This window comes from Sceloporus undulatus, chromosome 7, assembly GCF_019175285.1.
Source record: "Sceloporus undulatus isolate JIND9_A2432 ecotype Alabama chromosome 7, SceUnd_v1.1, whole genome shotgun sequence".
NCBI lineage: Eukaryota > Metazoa > Chordata > Lepidosauria > Squamata > Phrynosomatidae > Sceloporus > Sceloporus undulatus.
The window spans coordinates 13277351-13296567 of record NC_056528.1 but is presented as its reverse complement, the minus strand read 5'-3'; the positions used below and the strand labels follow the sequence as shown (position 1 = coordinate 13296567).

The window sequence follows — 19217 nt, the reverse complement described above, 5'->3', positions numbered from 1 at the left end:
CGACAAAAGGGTGGCAGACAGGCTGCCAAACGGAGAAGGTTTTCCAAAACCGTCTTGGGAGCACAACGGCACATTTCCAGGCAGTGAGGTTTCAAAGTGGCAACAAACAAAGGCTTATTTCAGCCAGCTGTCAGTTTTTCCCTTCGGGGCATCTTCATGCATCCCTCTGCCTTATCTTGGAAAAGTGCAAAACTATTGTAGAGCTTGGCAGTGAATACCAGGACATACCAAAGAAAGGTGGTTGAAATTGTGTTCACTGTGCTTAAATTTTGTCACCTGAAAGCTATCCAGAAAGGAAACCAAACTGGTGGGACAAGAGAACACCTACTCCATGCTTTTAAGTTATCAGGAATAAAAGTAGGAGGCACAAGATGCTTTTGGATTTTACTAGAGGGAGAAAGGTTTAGTGAGGTCCAGGGCCACTCACACCTAGCCCTAGATCTGTTCATAGTGCCAAGGCCAGGGCTTAATCCCCAAATATGGTGGCATGATAATAAAGGAATGCCTTGGGCCACATTCACAGGGCTGTTATCATATTATTGGGTAGCCAAACTCAACACTCAAACTTCTAGCACAAAGATGAACTCTCAAAGGCGGTGGGCTTGTCTTTAAGAAATGAAGCCTAAGGAGATGATGATGATGATGATGATGATAGACAAATTCTTCCAAGAATATGCATAGATCCAGCCTGCTTTGGGGGACCTCCTGAAGGTTTCAGTGACAGAGGCCAAGCCACAGACACAGACAGATTCAGCGCAGATACAGGGCAGAGGTTAAGAAAGCAGAGCAGTTACATAGCTCCGCAGTGAATGGGCCAGTTGTGCAAAAATGATGGAAATATTTACAGTCCTTTTTGCATTCACACAACATCTTCAAATGTGGTTGAATCAGTAATGCCTTTACATGCCTTAAGAACTCATCCACTTTCTCTATATGCTGGTCAAAAGGGTTATAAGGAAGAGGATGATCAGCAACCCATCCCTTTGCATGCACAGTGGTTCTTGCATTAAAAGTGCCACTTTAAATGTGCCTGCTCCAATGTAAGTCTCATGCAGTTCAATGGGGCTTACCCCTGGGTTAAGTGGGAATAGGATATATAGTTGAAGGTACGGATCCTAAGCATACTTCCTCTGGAGATACTTCCACTGTCTGCCACATTGATCTCAATGTTACATCTGAGTAAACGTCCATCAGAATAAGATAAAGTAGAGCGCTACAAATGCTTCCTTACACAGAGAGACAGAGACATCTATCTTGGCACACTCTTATGAGTATGCTGGATGCCCAAATATTAATAGCATACTTCAAAAAGAAATGCTTGTATATAATTTACAAAAAAAAATTATGATGGGATTTTCAGAAAAATAATTGGGTACATCTACGCACAATAAAACAGCAGCCATGAAGCATGCTATTTGGAGACAACCTGACTACCAGATGCTGGAAACCAATGGCACTCCCAGTCTATTAATGGTTTGCCCTACCAAGCAAAAGGCACTGTGCAGCCATTCCATGTTTCTTTTTTTGGTCCTTTTTTAATGCCTGTGTGAGGTTAAGAAAAAAGATAATAGGAAAACAAAAAAGAGTTACAAAAGGGGGATGTCATTCAGTGGAACTGCATAAGGTTCTGTGAATGAGGCAGAGCGATCGCACAATAAAAACCGTAACTGGAAGCAAGCAAGGAGCAGATGCTGGTATGGTGAAGCATTGCTTGGTTGTGACTTTCCTCAAAGGCATCCATCCAGTTAGCCATTTTAAGAAGGCACAAAACTGAATTGTATCGAACCAGGGTCTGACTGAGCAGTGCCACCACGTTTAATGTTCTTAATTTCACATGCATCCTTAGAAATGTTGTCTTGCCCGCACCCGTCTTGAATGCCAGGACTATCAGGGCAGTCACACAAAGTTAGAGAGCATCTGGAAGTATATTTGTAATTCTCTGCTTACAGACAAATGCACAAGCTTGGTAGACACAGACCGCAGACAACTAAAAGTACCTTTACTACTTATCCCAACACTTTAGGTTGGGGTGGACTATAAATCCTTATGGCTACCATATCTACTAATAGCCTTTCTGAGTATCTGTTGCATTGCTGTACGATGTCAAGCTGACTCCGACTTATGGCAACACTGCCATTCATAGAGTTTTCTTGGTAAAATTCCTTATCTGAGAGAGTGTGACTTGCGCAAAGCCAACCTGTGGGTTTCCAGGCTGCGCAAGGATTTGAATCCAGGTCTCCTGAAGTTCTATTTCTGTACTCCAAGCACTGCATCACAGTGGCTCACATCTACCCAACTAGAGCTCCCAAAGTGATAACAAAACAGTAAAAGGTAATAAAATAAACAAGTCCTCCAACTAGCTTTTCAACAGTGACACACCACACTACTTAATGGCATTGCTTCCCCACAAGCTCTCCCTTCTTGCCCTGGGAGAAGTAGTTTTCGTACCATATTATAAGTCAGGATTGGGAATCATGTCCAGACGTTGCTGGACTCCAACTCCCAGAATTCCCCATAATCATCCCTACTGCTGGGAGCTGCAATTCAACAGTAAATTGCATGGTTTCCACTCCTGCTATACATTGAACTGCCTATCAGTGCCAAGGTTTAAAGGAAAATGTTCTTCCTATAACAAGAGTCACAACACGACACTTAGACAAGGACCTGTTGCAACTGACATGATCCTTCATCACCATCTATGGCTATCTAAGGCCAATGGGAGTTGCAATCCAAGAACACGTGAAGGGCCACATGTGGCCCACCCCTCGTTGGCACATTTATCGGCTCAAAATATTGGCAGAACTGGATAAAGGTTCCTATTGTGGAACTGCCCTGGAAGCACGCATCGAAGGACACTGTTTTGGTCATGAACTCTGAAATCGTAGCAAGGGATCTACTCCATCATGGACCCACCAACAGATCAGGGATCCAGCCCACGGAGAGGCCGACTAAGGAAAAGAAAACAGAAAGTGAATCCAAAAACAAGAAGGGATCTTGGACACGGAGGCGAAGCAAGGAGTCAACTTTCCGCCTCCGCTTGGCACTTCCATCCCATCCCTTTCCCCATTGCAACACTCTCAGCCTCTCTCTCTGGAGCAGCAGCATCTGCTATGACTTTGGCCCTTTAAAAGGTTTTTTCTTTTCTACATTCCAACTTTGGGAAGGAGGGGGAAGGGACACAAGGCGGCTTTTGCGGGAAAAGGCTGGTATTTTTGGCTAATGGGGCCCAGATGTTTCTACCAACACGACTCCATTGGAACAGAGCAAGAAAGGACCCAGGCCAGTCTCCTTCTTCCAAAATTCAGAAACACTTCTAATAGCTTTTTATCTTTTTAATTGCATTGTGTCCAAGTAAAATTCTGAACTGTTTTAACAGTCCATTTTCATGTTCACTTTTTCTACGATTTTAGTCACGTAGGTCTTTTAAGGTGGTAAGCCACTTTGAGTCCCAATTTTGGGAGAAAGGAAGGATACAAACAAATAGCATTATGATGATAAGGATAAGAAATTCCTTGCATAGGACTACAATGCCCAGAATCCCATGTTACCTTTCACTTCTTCCCCTTTTCTGCACTATATTTTCAACCTAGCCCCTTTCCCTCTTCATTTGGTGTAAGGATAGGAGGTTACAGTCCAAAAAGGAAAGAGAAGAAATGAAAGGAAGAAATGAAAGTCTGTTTCTTCAATATTGCTGCAGCAAACATTCCCGGGTTCTTTGGATTCGTTGGTATAAGAAAGATGGGAGTTAGTTAAACCTTCTTTGGACTGGAGAGGTAGGCACTTTCTCCAGTTATCTTTATCTCTCAAGTTATGTCAAATTTACCTTAATATTAGAATTTGGCAGGAGAGAGGAAAGTCCTCTAGCGTCCCATTAAACAGAGGGCTTTCCTCCGTAAAGTAGAACAAATTTGCTTGCTGGGCAACCATACATTGCTGCAAAACCTTTGCAAGTGGAGCAAGGTTAGATGTCCTCCTGAACGAAACCATTGAGTTGGCATTTTATCTTTTTCGATATAAAAAACCTACATGGTTTATTGGGGCTGTTTCCCCCTCACTCATGTTTGAATCTGTGCTAAGTCCTTCCTTCTCACCATCCCTATCTGTTTTTTGCCTCTTCCCGATAAAACGTTGCTCCTAATTTCTGTGCTTTTATTTTTGTTTGTTCAGGATAGTTACTTATTTGAGTCTGCCTCCCTGCTACTACAGGGATCCAAAGCAGCTAACAACAGGATTAAAAAAACAGCCGCAGTTATAGAAACAACACTATAACAAAGATAGTTTAAAACAACCAGCGGATGAAAAGAGTTTTATAAACATTCAAGAGCACATTAGAAAGGGAGAGAAGAGAAAAGAAGAAGGAGAATAGCCAAGGATCCTGGAACAAGATGGATGGAGAAGGCTCAAGTCTCTTCAGGATTTGGGGATGGGCGGCTGAGCCCCCTAAAATAATCTGGCAAAAGGATACTCCCCCCAAGAGTTTTATGTAAATGACCCTCCTATCTGAAGTATACTAAAGAATCAAGTAATCTTAAGCCAGTGGTTGTCAGTGAGCCCTTGCAGGAATAACAAAGTCTGTCTGCAATATATTCTGTGTGCACTTACTGTATACACTCATGTATAAGTCTAGAAATTTAGGTCAAAAACTGACCCCAAAAGTCGACTTATCTACCAGTCAATGCAAGTACTATATCTTAACTCTTATTTAAAAGAAGGAACCATCCCCTGGTGAAAGGCAAGAGTATAATCTCTCCTGGAAGCCCTGACCCCTCTATTCTCTCATCCATCCAGCCTTAAGAGTGAGCACCAAGATTTATATCTGGTTGAATTATGGATGTTCTTTGACATTGTTTTGGTTTGCTTCATCCTTTAGATCCTTTGTTATATAGCCCACTTGCCTATGGTTATGTGAATGTGTGCTTTGTTGTCAGTGCAAACTAATATGCAAACTACACACGGCACAAACTATACAAACACAACGGACCGCAGCCTACTGTAAAGCCTACAGGCAAATACAGGGATGAGGTGGTGAAGTCTTGGCACTGTATCTTGGTACAGGTAAAGATAAAGGTAGTCCCTTGACATGAATGCCTAGTCCTAAACAACTGTATGGGGTTGTGTTCACCTCTGTTACTAAGCAAAGAGCCAGCGTTGTCCAAAGATGAATCTGGTGGCTATGTGGCCAACATGACTGCGTCGAACGCTGTTACCTTCCCACCAAAGTGGTACCTATTTATCTACTTGCATTTGCATGCTTTCAAACTGCAAGGTTGGCAGAAGCTGGGACTAGTGATGGGGGTTCATCCCATCATGCAGCACTTGGGCCTTGAACTGCCAACCATCTTACCTTACTATCATCAGAACTGGCATCTTAACCACCAAGCCACCGCATCCCTGTATCTTGGCACAAGCATTTAAACTGGGGATGCTATATAGGCCTCCCTATTTTTGCAGGCATTATAGCAATGACAAATCCTGGAGAAAGTCCATCTGCACGAAGAACTAAAAACCCCAGGGCTCTCAAAATCCCTGCTAAAACATACACCGCCTCCCCTCCAGACATAGTTCTTGGAGAGGGAAAAAACCGCTTACTCTTGCCTCCAAAAAGGCTGGTGATCAAGGAGTAGGGTTCATGAAAAAAGAGGTATGTGTGTGTAGCAGGCGGTGATGGTGAAGTGGAGCAGGAGGGGGAAGGAAACCCAAACACATTCCCGCTTGCTTTCCCCTCTGCCGTTCCTAAAACAAAGGCCCCTTTCTTCTGCCCCAGCAGCCCTTGGGTCTCCCTGCATTTACTGAAAGGAGGGCGGCTGGCAGGTAGCGGCTTTTATTAGGCCGCATGGTCTCTCCTTCTTTCTCTCTCTCTCACATATACATGCACCACTCTCCAAGACGTAAAGCAGTACAGATCTCCAGCTGGTATTCACCCCAAGGGCTGCCCTCACCCAAGGATTAAAAGGGAATCGCTATTCCCCCCTTCTCACATCTTACTCCCCCCACAATCCTTGCAGCTGGATCTGGTTAAAATGGCTTAGGCTGCTCAACCGCAGTTGCTCCCATCACCTCTGAGCAACTGCAGCAAAAAGAAAAAGAGGAGGGTTTGGGGTTTTTCCTTGGCCACCTCTGGAATCCAGATGCAGCCGCCAACTTGAATTCTTATGGGGTTTTTTAGTCTTTCATACTCGCCTGTCTGCACATCTCCCTCCGAGAGTGATTTGTGCCGAGGCTGGAAAAGTGATTTGAAACGAAAAAGAAAGAGCCTGGCTTCCAGGATCTCCCAGAAACTTACAAAAGAGTAACTTTTCCAACTACTGCTGCACTGTCAAAGTTAGATAGCTTTATAAAGCTCTGGAATCGTGATGCCGGACAATTTATTTTTACTTTTTGAGAGGGTTGCTGCCCTAAGCAGCTTTGGGATAAGTGGACTATATTGACAGATTCACGTTCTTGGTTTATTATGTGGTCACTGGGATTCCCAAAAGGAAGGGATGCTAATAAGGACAGGTTACTATGCCTGAGAGCAGCCCAAAAGCAAGAAGGGATGGAGAGGGTCCTGCCTCAGCAGCCATTCAGCCAGAGATCTTATAAAGGCCATGATCCAGAGTCATGAATGGCACTTTGGCGTTCCAAAAAATGGGGCAGCCTTTTCTTACGAAACCATGCGGTTTGAAATAAGAAACATCTGGAAACTTCGGGCTCAAGTTACCAAAAGAGAGGACACACCCTCTCAATGTTTTTTTTTTTTTCATCAGACAAGAATGAAAACTAGTTAGAGGTCATTTCATACATGAAGTCTATCCAAATAAATGGGGCGGAGAGAAGCGGGGAAATGCCCGTCGTCAGGCGTGAGGATTGCATGCAGCTGGATTTTCTATATGGTTCCCTTCTTCAGCCTTGGATGAAATACACTATTTTAGCATTGTCCTCTTATTCCTTTCCTCGTGTTGCTATTTCCATTGGAAACTAGCTGCGTTCATAAGTTAAACCTATGAGAACCGTGTTTTAAAGGTTTTACCCTGAAATAGTCTTGAAGTCAACTTGAAGACAAAAATGTCTTGCTATGCAAAAACGTTTAAAATTCTTACTGTAAGCTGCCAAGAACCTTTTCTTTTCGTTCAGGCAAAACTCAACAAATAATAAGTATCCTTCCCTGATTTTCCTTCCCGAAGGATGAATGTGACTCCTCAGGTCAAGTATATGGAGAGAGCCAAATTTTTGATTCATGATGTTGTCACTGGGATTCCCAGAAGGAAGGGATGCTAATAAGGACAGATAACATGCTTGAGAGTAGCCAAAAAGCCATTCAGTCTCAGATATAAAGTGCGTTCAGGTCGCTCCCTCCTCTATTAGATGTGAACTAAGAACGGTCTTTGGCTGTTAAACTGGGACTGGTGATACTGTCTTCCAAAGGTTATAATGCCCTTGGGCGCATGCTTTGACTCATCATCTGGACTAACCAGATACTTCCAATGCCAAACCAAAAAGCCTTTCGTTGCTGTTGGCTTCCTGCACAATAAATGCATCTGTTTATTCACATATGCTCAGATCCAAGGCAAGCTTTTGCTTTCCTGGGGGTTTATCACATGGGGACAATTGGAAGTGGAAATGGGGTTTATCCTGCGAAAACCACACATTCGCGATTAAGATTATCACATGACGTCGTGAATAAAGTGCCATTATCCCGGGAATATCCAGCGAAAATCGGGCAATTGCTATAAAGCTGTTCACACACATTGTGATCAAAAGCAATTAAAGCACCATTATCCGGGAATAACCAGGTAATAACCAGCAACAAACCATTCCTGGGGAAATCCTATTAATGATTTGTTGCTCTTTATTCCCTGGTTATTCCTGGGATAACATTTACATTTATTTATTTTATAATGACCGCGGTGTGTGAAAATCTTAATTGATATTTAACAGCGATGGTGCGATTTTCCACAGGATAAACCCCGTTTAAACTTCCAAGGATAAAACTCCCTCCAGTTTCAACCCTCAGCTTCATGTTCTGTCCTTATGGGCAAAGTGAGCAGATGCTCCTGCTGCTTTCTGACATACTTTTCCACATCCTAAAACTGTCAACGCTACCCAATGTCTCTGTTTCCTATGCTCTCAACATTGCTTCCTACAGTCATCGCCATCCTTTCAGCCGTCTTCAGCACCTTTCATGATTTGAGAATAAGACATAAAGGAATCCTGGAGCACCTTTGGAGCGGAGAGAAAATAATCTTCTCTTGTGGGCTCCTTCATAAACAACATTATTTTTTCTTGGTTAGCCTCAAAGATACTACACAGTTCCTATATAATATGCTTAACATGGCTATGTCTTTAAATGATCTGACGATGCTATTCTTTCTGGTTCTCAAAATGAGACAAACAGATGAGGCAGACGCAGGCAAGCAAGCAAGGAACCTATTTCAAAAGCTGTTATTCCAAGCTCTGCTTCCACAAAATAAAGCCATTCTAGTCAAAGAAATCCATCATCCGAAATGTAGGCCGGGGAGCGGAAATCCTTGTTGCAGCCTGATTTATCTTCTACAAATACCAATCTGATTTATTAGGGAATTTACCATGGAAAAAGGAGCCACCCTGCCTCATTGAAGAACAATCCTGGGCTCCTCTCTAAACATCCAGAACGCTTTGTGAGCATGGGCGCATCAACCCCTGTGGTTAGAGATGTTTGCTTCTGCATCGCCGGCATTTATTGAAACTTGCTCACTGCTTTTCCACATAAAGATATCCCTCTGAGCTTCTCCCAAAGTAACAGAGGCAGCCCCCAGATCGACAAAAACACCCTCTCCCCATACTTTTTGGATACCTCCCAAAACAAAGGTCAACCAGTATTAATATTAAGACAATACACATGAAGTTAAAGGAGCAAAAATACCATATATACCCAACTATAAGTCGACCTCATGTATAAATCGAAGACAAGTTTTTGGTATCAAAATTATGGATTTTGATACAACCTGTGGATAAGTTGAGGGTAAAACCTAAGGGGATGCAACAAGGGACCTAAAGGATGAAGCAAAGGAATATAATGCCGAAGAACGTACGAAATCCCAGCAGGAATAACTGTTTATGCTCACCCCGAAAGTCTAGATGGATGGGAGAGTCGAATGGGGTCAGTTTTCCCAGGACATATTATACTCTTCCCTTTCACCAGTGGCTGGTCCCTTTATTAATAAAAGTAAAGTACTTATATTGACCCTTGGATAAGTCGATTCAGGCTATTTGGGTGAACTTTTTTACTAAAATTCCTAGACTTAAACATTAATATATACAGTATTTGCAAATCTTCAACGCCTAGCAAAGTCTATACTTTACGTAATGCAAAGTATTTTGGGTTGCATTAATCTTGAAGGGGGAAATAAGAACCATTGGCTTTGCAGTGCTTTCAGCACAGATGAAATTGTTGCTAGATATTGTTGGTTGACCTGCCAGTGAATGGCGAAGCGGTGAAATTCAATACACAACGTCCATCCAGAGTCCTTACCTCATCGTCCTTGTACCAGGAGAGATTCTCTGCCGTTAGAACAAACCAGTACTCTTTGGAGCCGCCTTTCATGATGCCGATATTGTTGATGGTGAGCCAACCTTTGCGGATCACCTACATTCAAAAAATAAATTATCACAGTTACCCAGATTGGCATACGGATGAATAGAAAGTGGTACCACACACAAACATAGCACATCAAACAGCTGTATTGGTCCAACATCTGCTTGAGCATCCTCCATGGAGGATGAACCTAAGCCAGCCTGCTGAGACCCTCTTGAAATCCAAGAGAAAAGCTAGTAGACAGTTAACACTAAAGACCATGCAAGAGCCAGTCTACCTTGGCTCATCTATATTGTGCCAAGATCAAATGGCGAAAAACTAGTCTTGGGGAAAGGACTACAGACTGCAATGAAGAGCCTCTAAAACCTTTAGTTCTGTTGCCACCTGTGAGAAGGCCTAAAGCCGAAAGGAAAAAAAACAACATTATTTAGCACGGTTACAAATGGGAAGTTTTCCTGGGTTGCGAGATTAAGAACATTATGGAATCGCATGTCGCCAAAACACTCAGCAGTGTGGATAAACAAGGGTGAGTATATATCCTGCAATCTGGCAAAACTGCAAGACAAAGCATAAACTGTGATAGTGGACATGGGTCAGCTCTCTAAGCCTTCCAGCATCCACTTTGTTAAAGTGTTTCATTCTTATGACCACCAAAATGAACATTAAAATAGATGAATTCAAATATACAGCCATGTCAGCCTGTAGAATCAGTTTGAGGAGTTTATCACACCAAGGAGTTCGGGAGTTTATCCTGTGACTATCCTGGGAAAATTGTGTAATTACGTGAAATGATTTCAAACAACGTCACACAAAACCCGCCACTGAAGCGGTTGAAAAGAGCACTGACATACATCTTTTTACTTTTGGGATTTCAGTGACAATGCGTTCCTGATATCACTTTATTTGCACAACTGCATGTGATAATCATTCGCACTTCATTTGCAGGATGCTTTCAATGTGCTTTAATCTCTCTTTAATGCCAAAATCAGTCCCAGTGTGATAAACTCCGTAGAGAGATCTTGTGGCACCTTTGAGACTAACTGAAAGAAATATATTAGCAGCTTGAGCTTTCAAAGACTAAAGTCTACTTGCTCAGATGCATTTGGAAATATAAGTTGGCAATTGCTAAGCGAAATTTCAGAAAACCAGAGCCATGTTACTTGGTTAACGGTGGCTTTGGGTCTATCCACAGCCCATATATCTTTGACTTTGTTGAAAAATGCAGAGTACACTCCACCTTGTTTAGACACCGCTGTGTAGCAAAGGCTGAATCAAACACACAGGGGAAAAAGAGAGAGAAATACCGACAGACAACAAACAAAGAGGTTATTTTTGTTTTAAAGGACAATGAATGGCTGGAAACAAAGGTGCATCTGGAATTCATCTCCCGTGTTTAAGATGCGTACGGTTGTGAGACAGCAAATAAGTGCGCAGAATATGGGCCATGTGTACGGTTTAGTCACTAAAGAAAGGGGAAAAGATCAACCTGTAATAAACTACATTTAAAAAGGAAAGTTAGTTAAGATGCCACAGTCTTTTTGCCGTGACCCTGGTGAACATTCGGCAGGACTGCCTGGAGACAGCAAAGGACCAACTTCTTTTTGGTTCTGTTCTAATCTAGTCTATTCTCATCGTAATCTAATCTAATAATAAATGAATAAAATAAAATATGGGCCACCAATTTGCCACGGCGGTTCTGACTTATAAGAGTCCTGCAAACATCTGCGGAGCAGAATCGAGAAAGTACGAAATCTCCACCGAAATCTTTCACTTCGAAACATAAACAGGTTTCTAGAGTATTTTGTAGTAGCATTATTTGGGTTAGTAAGGCTGAAGGCATCTTTTTAAAGGAAGCCTGAGAGATTAATGGTGACTTTGTGCCCTTTTATTCTAAAATACATCCGCTGTTCTTGTCTACTTCTTTTCCCCCTTTCTTTTCCTTTCCTTGCAAGGACGGCTGACTTTCAGCCTCCCAGTCCTCTGTTTTTATTCTGTCCATTGAGCATTACTCCTAATTCAAGCATCGCAATTATTCTTTTCAATATGTTCAGCAACAAACAAACTATGAACATATGAAATGAGAAAGCAACGTAAAAGCGCACTTCAATGAAAAGACGGCCACAAAAAACGGTGAACATGAAGTTATCCAAAACCACTTGTTTTAAAAGACCACTTGAAGGTGAATAAAAGGTGACCAAATTAACACAACGAGTTTTCACTTTCTTTCTTCCTTTCTCTTAACTGCACAAAGTCCATTGCGTTTGGGATCGGAGTGATTTTCCAAATTCAATCTTCCCGTTCCTCCGTGGGAGAAACTACCAATTGATGCCATTTGGGAGCTATCAACATTTTTGAAGCAGCAAAAGGGAGACTCCCTCTTAGAGTCTGCTTTTAAATGGCAGTATGTATGTTAAGTCAGCAAGATCTTTGGGGCGATTACAAGGGATTTTGCAGTTCATCACTTAGTTGCATCATTATTTCCACCACCGTCATCCCAAAGAGTGGATCTGGGTGCAATTCCAGCACATATGGACCGATTCTGAATTACTTCACAACATCACTTCTCATCTTGATCATTTTAATAACTGGCCCTTTCCCCCCTTAGCTATGTGGATTAATGTCCATGAGTTTGTCCTGGTTCTATTTAAGGTTAATATCAAGAGTAGTATTAGATTTGGACCCCAATGTCTTCTGCATACCCAAACTAGTTGTCCTTTCTTGTGTTAAACAAAAGTTATTTCTTGCCTTGTTGTGCATTTTTACTCAACTGGAGTGTATTTTTGACAAGGGAGCTTTGTGCTCATTAGAATCGTTCCAAACCGAGGAATTTGTCAGTTTTAAATCCCATGCCGAAACGGGATTTAAAAACTGGAAAAATTCGCCAAAGTGGGTAGTTTTTCACACACGACGGGGTTAGTGTGGCATTAACTCAAACAGAAAGTAGACAAAACCTGCCCCTTTTTACTTTCGGGGTTTTCCGAAAGTAAAAAGGAGCGGGTTTTGTTGAGTTGAATACCTGGTAATGTGTTTCATGATGGGTTCCTTGTGGGGATGGCCTTGCGGACATGAGTGTCAAGCTGGCCACTTTGCACCCATTTCCAAGTGATGTGGAAAGGGGGGAATATTGTACAGCTCATGGACAGATCTCCCTACAAACAAAAACCCATCAGTGATACCTGAACTCCTTAGTAAATCTTTACCCACTTTTGGTTCTCTGCAGCTGGCTGAGGATCTCCCTTCATTCCTTGGATTCATTCGCCTGGATTTATTGCAACTGGATTTTTAAAACTCCTGCTTCCCCCCCCCCAAAAAAAAACTGTTTGCAGCAGTTAGAAGGATCCCAGTTTCCCCCCCCCAGATGCACCTCAAAATTAGTATTTGTTAGAACCCGCCCATGTCGAGTGGCCTTTGGTTTTACTCACCAGGATCTCATCCTGCAAAAAGAGGACCATAGCAACAACAGCAGCAGCAGAGGAGACAGGAGCAAAGAAAGGAGAGAGGATTACTCAAAAAAGCGGGCGCAGGAAGAAAGAAGTAGGCTCCAACAAAACAAAAACAAAACGAGAAAAAGGAAAATATAGATATAAATAGGTAACAACGAAACCAAACATTTATAACCAGAACTGTTTGCTCAATTAGCACCTGAGTTGCAAAAAACATCGCAAAGACCACATCACAAAACAAAATCTGGTGAAAGGATAAAAAAGAAAGGGGGGAAGAAATAAGCACAGGGGAGGGGGTTACAGGCAAACCCAAAAGTGAACCATGAACATATTGAACTGATAGGTGCCATCCCTATCCTGGACCATCTTCGCTGGGCAGTTTCCATCATGTCCTTCCTAGAGATCCAATTGCCAGGATGAAAAGTCGGCCAGTGAAGTCATATCTCCAGACTGGTAGACTGGGCCTAGATCTATCTCTACACTATACATTTCTAATGGTTTTATTCCACTATGTATTCACAGTACACATTTTTAGTGGTTTTGTTCCAATACAACTGCCACGGCTTTAGAGCAAAGCATTAATTTGGAGAGATTGGCTTCAGTTATAAAACCCGCTTCCCTGCCTGCAAAACTAGAACGACAAGCAGGCAGATTGCTATTACAAAAGCTTTAAAATATGGTACAAGTATGCACTAATGGTTCTTTCTTGTTCTGTGACTGAACTGGGGCTGTGGGGAGTGCATTGCCTGGAAATGCCATCTATCAATGAGACTTTTTTAGCATTTGAAGCGGAGAAGGACACGCAGCTGATGCTAACAATGCGATATTCGTTCTTAAGGTAAGCACATGAGACTTCAGAATTAACTGGATCTCAGTTCTTAACATCTTTTAGTACTTATTATGTTGGCTAGAACTGCTGGGAATTATGGTTTTAACAACATCTGGAGTGCCACGTTTTCCCCAGCTCTGCTTTACATTGTGAGCCTATGCAGTTATTAAAACCTATACAGTGTCTAGCAATTTTAGGACTAACAAAAATGTTTTCTTCTACAACTACTACTGTACTATGGCTTTTCCTAATACAACTTCTATTCTATTACAAACTACTACTAGTATTACTACTCACTCCTTATATCATGCAGAATCAGATATAATCCTATAGTGTTCTGAGAAAAGTGTTGTTTTTTAAATTAATTTATAAAGGGCCTGGACTGAATTCACCTGTAAGGCCCTCAGCCAATGGTTCATTCAAGAAACATTCCCAGGCCAGATGATTGCAGCCTGGGCTCATTAATTTTAATAATTAATTAACTGACCATTAATGCATTAATAAGGATTAATTGATGGAATGCCCTCCTTCTATGGCACTGAATACTTTATACCAGTGAAGCGGCATTCACTTTTCCTGCATCTTCACTGTTGTGTTGGCAACTTCTCCTCTATCCACAGCCTGCAAAGCAAAGAGGATGCCCACCGCATACCTTTCAAACGCAGCTCCCTGGTTCAGTGGGCAATGCCTACCTGATTCCCCGCGGTCTTCTTCTTGCTCATTTGGCTGCTCCTCTGCTGAGCGCTACAAGAAAAACAAAGCAAGACATTTAGTACTTCTTTGTTCTTGACTTTCTCTGGGACTGTCAATGCGAATGCAGATTTTTCATGTGCCCATTTGGACTGAATCCCTCCCTGTTCAAAATGCCCAGTTTGACCCCAACCAATGTCTAACTGGCACTTTCTGGTAATGGCATTAAAAATTTGAAAGGTGAAGGAATTCTGCACAATATGCACAGTTTTAAACATGGTGCTCCTTTGGTTATTTCCCATTACAGCTTAATGCCTGCCATTTAAACTTAAATTCCCCTTCTGATACTTACTTGGCAAACCCAATAAAATCTTCATGGTTTGTGTTCATGTAGGCCAGTTCGATATCTATCAGGAGCATGACCTGTGGGAGAGAAGATACAGCTACTACAACTTTCGGCATTTTGAGGGATCTATGGGGACATCCCAAGTTGCTACTGGTGGCCCACAGATCTGTTGGACGTTCGCTCCGTTAATTCCATATTGGGTGGGAAGAATGGGCTTCGTAGTCTCATATTGTTTAAGAGTGCAATGAATGAGTTAACTGTATTGCTAGATCTATGTCAGATGAGTCCCAGAATGCACACTGCAAATCCCAGAATCCTGGAAGATGCAATCACGGCATTTAAAGTGACCTCAATGTGCTATAATTGTGTGGAAGAGACCTAAGACAGATCAGTTTTGCCCCTTTATGCATTCTGGCCTAAAGGTCCCATCAATCCCAGCCATGGATAAGAGATTATGGAAGTTGTAAGTGAAACAATCTGGAAAGCCCAAGGTTCCCCACAGCTGGGAATATACGCACAGAGGTACCCAAGTGAAACTTCTTTGCGCATACCTGGTCCTTGGTCCTGCCCTCACGCTCGCGGATGTGAGTTGTCACAATTCTCTCCATTTCCTCCCGCAGGTGAGGATACTGGCTGAGCTGCAGCGGGAGAGAAGGGGGAAAAGACATGTGCATATGGGGGAAATGGGGCACATGGGTGAAAGGAGGGCAAGGGGAAGGTGCCACCGCCACCCCACACGCCTCGCACGGAGGCTGGGGTGGGTGCGGACACAATGGCAGAACGAAACAAGAGAAGGAAAGCAACAGAGAGATTGTCCAACTTCCAGCCAAGGGGTACGTTTCTCTCTTAATGAACCAAGCATCTTCAGCTTGCTTCTTAGGTCTCAGTTGACCATCCCAGGAAGGCTTCGGGAAACAAAATTCTCCCATAAATACCCCAAAAATCTTGCCTATCAATCCAGATTCACCCAGATCTGTGTAATATTTGAGACAGTGGTTGCACAAGTGGATGAAGGACCTGATGAAAGGTCTACTTATCACAAAGCTAAATCCAAACAACCTCTAATCTCTTCCTCATATAATAAAGTCTGGGAAACATAGTTTGAACCCCTATTAAGTGATGGAAACTCACCAAGTGAACATGGGCAAGTCATACTCTCACCATCTCAGAGAAGGGCAATGGCAAACCTCCTCTGAATAACAAACCTTGCCAAGAAACGAGTCACCATAAATCAAAGTTGCCTCGAAGGCGCATGACAATAACAGCAGCCTTCCATTGTGAATCTGGTCGTTCCACAAATGACACTAACGGGATGCTATCGTTTATACTTCACTGTAAGTCGACCTCATGTATAAGTCAAGGGCAGGTTTTGGGGCCAAAATTATGGATTTTGATATGACCCATGGATAGGTCAATTGTAAAACTTAGGGGCAGGTAACAAGGAATCTAAAGGACGATGCAAAGGAAAAACGATGCCAAAGAACGTACAAAATTCTTGCAAGCATAACTGTTAGTGTTCATACTAAAGGCTATAGAGGAGGATCTATATTTCCAGGACAGATTACACTCTTGCCTTTCACTATGAGTATATATAGAGTTAATGAGACAGAAGGCGTGCTAAAAGGAAATATACGTTTTCTACACTCTGCATTGGCTGGACTGCAGTCTCTGAGTACGTCTCTAAGATTTTTAGCTGTTATATCAGGCTCTAAAGTTCAAAGAGAGTAAAAACCCAGCATGCCATTGCTGCTGAAGACAGAAGGAATCCTGTCAAAGGAATCGGGGGGCGGACGGGAGAGAAACAGCACCGGAAATTGGAAAATCTTTCCCAGCTTTTCTCGCCGAGAGAATACGAAATAATAAACTGCCTGAGCGACACAAAAGAAAGCGCTCCAAGTTGCGAAATGTTCTCAAATTTATTCAAGATCCCGATCAATTAAAACCACGACAAAATGTTACACACGCCAAACCAGGGGAGGGGGAAGCAAAAAGAAGAAAAGGAAACCATCAAGTCGTATTTGCCAGAACTCATGCGGGGACCGGGTTATATCATACTTGGGACATGCGCAAGGGAAAGTGGAGCTGGGGAAATAGCAAATCACGAACACCACATCCACCGAAGGGAATCACGAACATCACATCCACCGAAGGGACTCATGCGCCAGGATGCAAAGGGAAGGGGGAGGCTGGCAAGGAAGCCGGTAGCGCCAGCAGCACCCAGAAATGCCATGGTTCTGAATGGGAGAGCAGGAGAACCTCGAGAAAAGGGAGCTTGGTTTGGAAATGGGTTATAGCAAATTCAGAAGGCATTGGGGCATTTGCTATATAACCACATTCCCCTCTCCTGGCCATATTTTTTCGTTCCTTTTAAAACCACATGTTCTTTCTTCCGCAATGTGTCAACTGCGACTGAAGTCCCTAATTTCAGAATTGGCTTTGCACTACACTCCGCAACAGGCCAGAGCCGACAAACTCCTCCAACCAGCCTCCCTTCCTTTCTTCTCGCCTATCACAACCTCCATATTTTTCCTCCGCACTTCCACCAGTCCTAAATCACGCTGTTCCCTTACAACGCTCCATATGCAAGAATGCTTAAAAATGGCCGTTGCTGTTATGCAAGTGAGGCATTGCCCTATTAAGAATCCTGCCCCTCGAAACATTAAACGCTGCAAAGAGAGAGAGTCAGACACTGAAAACTGATCACACCCAGAACTCATATATATTTGGTGTATGGTGCAAATCCTTGGTAATTTTACCTAGCCTATTCCTTTAGATGCTTAAACTGTTGTTTTCTAAATGTGCAACTGATGTTTTAAGTTATTGCAATGCTAGAAATTTGGGAACAGAAAGAATAAATCATGGGTTGCAGAATGGTTATCTGTAGGGCAATATCCTTATTCTGTCTCCTCAGAGCTACATGCATAGGGATACTGAAAGAACACGCATGCATATTTCATGTGGACAGGTTATGGAGACAGAAGTTCCACCTTGTTTAATCGTGCTTATATTATTTGCCAGGCTAAATGCTGATCCAATGTGCTGAAATCAATATTGGCATGGGATTAGTAATGCCTGGTTTCCGATAGTGAGTTGGTTACCTTCTCCTTGGATTAGGGCAGAACTCTTATGTCCCTAACAGTAGCCTGACACATACCCAAAAATAAGCAAGAGGAAAAGGATCTACCTCAGTGATTCTAAAGGTCCTGGGTTCAACCCCTGACATTCCCAGATGGGGCTAACAAAGATGCCTCCTTGAAACCCTATAAAACAGCTCTTCCAATCTGTTTTGACAATACTGAATTAAATAGCCCAAACATGTGAAGTCAAAGGCTTTCACAGCTGGCATCTATATTTTTGTGGGGTTTTTGGGCTTTGTGGCTGTGTTCTTCCAGAACACAGCCATATAGCCCAAAAAACCCACAAAAAACTATAGCTCAACTATGGCTTGCAATGTTGTATATATTTAAAGTGATAAGCAAACAAGAGGTAAAGGAAAAAGCAGCAAGTGTGCCTCTAGGCTGTGAAAAGTCCCGACACTTAAATGGGGGCAAAATGAGAATTGCAATGGGGTCTGCGTTTTTAACACTGTATGCCTTGCCTCTTTTCATAACCCTGTGTGCAGATTGTAATGCTCTCTTCGGCACCGGTCCAGTTTCTCATCTCAGCTGCATATGTACACGCATCCATCCACACCCACACAGTCACCAAAAAGCAATGCCAAAAACCTAGACGGACTCATTCTCTGCGTAGTCGAGCAGTGATTAGTAATGCTCTTTTTATGGGTGGACTAGGATGTGGTTTTATGTACAACCCAGGGCTTGCTTTGCCTGTGAAGTTGCTGAAACTGAATTAATTTGGGAGAGAAAAATCACTGTTAGGATGCAAGACTTTTAAGAAGCCATACACAGAGAAGTGTACATAATATAGGGGTCTTGAAATGCCCAGTTTAGCACTTTTCCTTACATTCCAGAGGAATTAATTGAGCAGAAAGGCCCACATTTATGTCAGTCTAAAAGGTAGTGCAGGCTCATGGAGCAAGGAGCTGTGTGTTGCATTCATTCCTGATTCAGAGGGAAGGCTGCCATCTACTGAAACACCACTTCAAGTTCTCTGAACGGATTTCCCTTCCCAATCCTAATCCCAGCCTAGGACCAGGTCTTCTGCATTGCAGGGTTTTGCTTTGGACACGCAGCCTCCAAAAGACCTTGGCCAAGCGTGCTGTCATTCTTTATTCCAAAACAAGAAAGTGAGGGTAAAGGAATGTCAGGCTTCCTTATCAAGAAAATGTAAGGAAAGAAAGGAGAAGCAGTGGTTATAATAATATATTAACATGAAGTCGAATGCTTTCATGGCTGG

At 42.7% G+C, this 19217-nt stretch overlaps 1 protein-coding gene across 18 annotated transcripts in view; it reads right to left on the bottom strand.

Annotated features, from left to right (window-relative positions):
- The window catches only part of DNM1 (dynamin 1), an 81894-nt gene that overhangs the window by 32521 nt on the left and 30156 nt on the right, over positions 1 to 19217 (bottom strand). For 14 of the 18 annotated variants that reach the window (XR_006104979.1, XR_006104976.1, XR_006104978.1 and 11 more), the window contains exons 11-15: positions 15413 to 15499; positions 14868 to 14938; positions 14518 to 14569; positions 12976 to 12987; positions 9491 to 9604 (exon numbers count right to left, since the gene is read on the bottom strand). Coding sequence is in view for 13 of the 18 variants with exons in the window: in XM_042478813.1 (XP_042334747.1) it covers positions 9491 to 9604; positions 12976 to 12987; positions 14518 to 14569; positions 14868 to 14938; positions 15413 to 15499 (336 nt within the window). In the remaining 5 variants the exon portion in view is untranslated. The remainder of the gene's footprint in view (positions 1 to 9490; positions 9605 to 12975; positions 12988 to 14517; positions 14570 to 14867; positions 14939 to 15412; positions 15500 to 19217) is intronic. The other 4 variants (XM_042478816.1, XM_042478825.1, XM_042478815.1 and 1 more) reach the window with 1 other exon arrangement.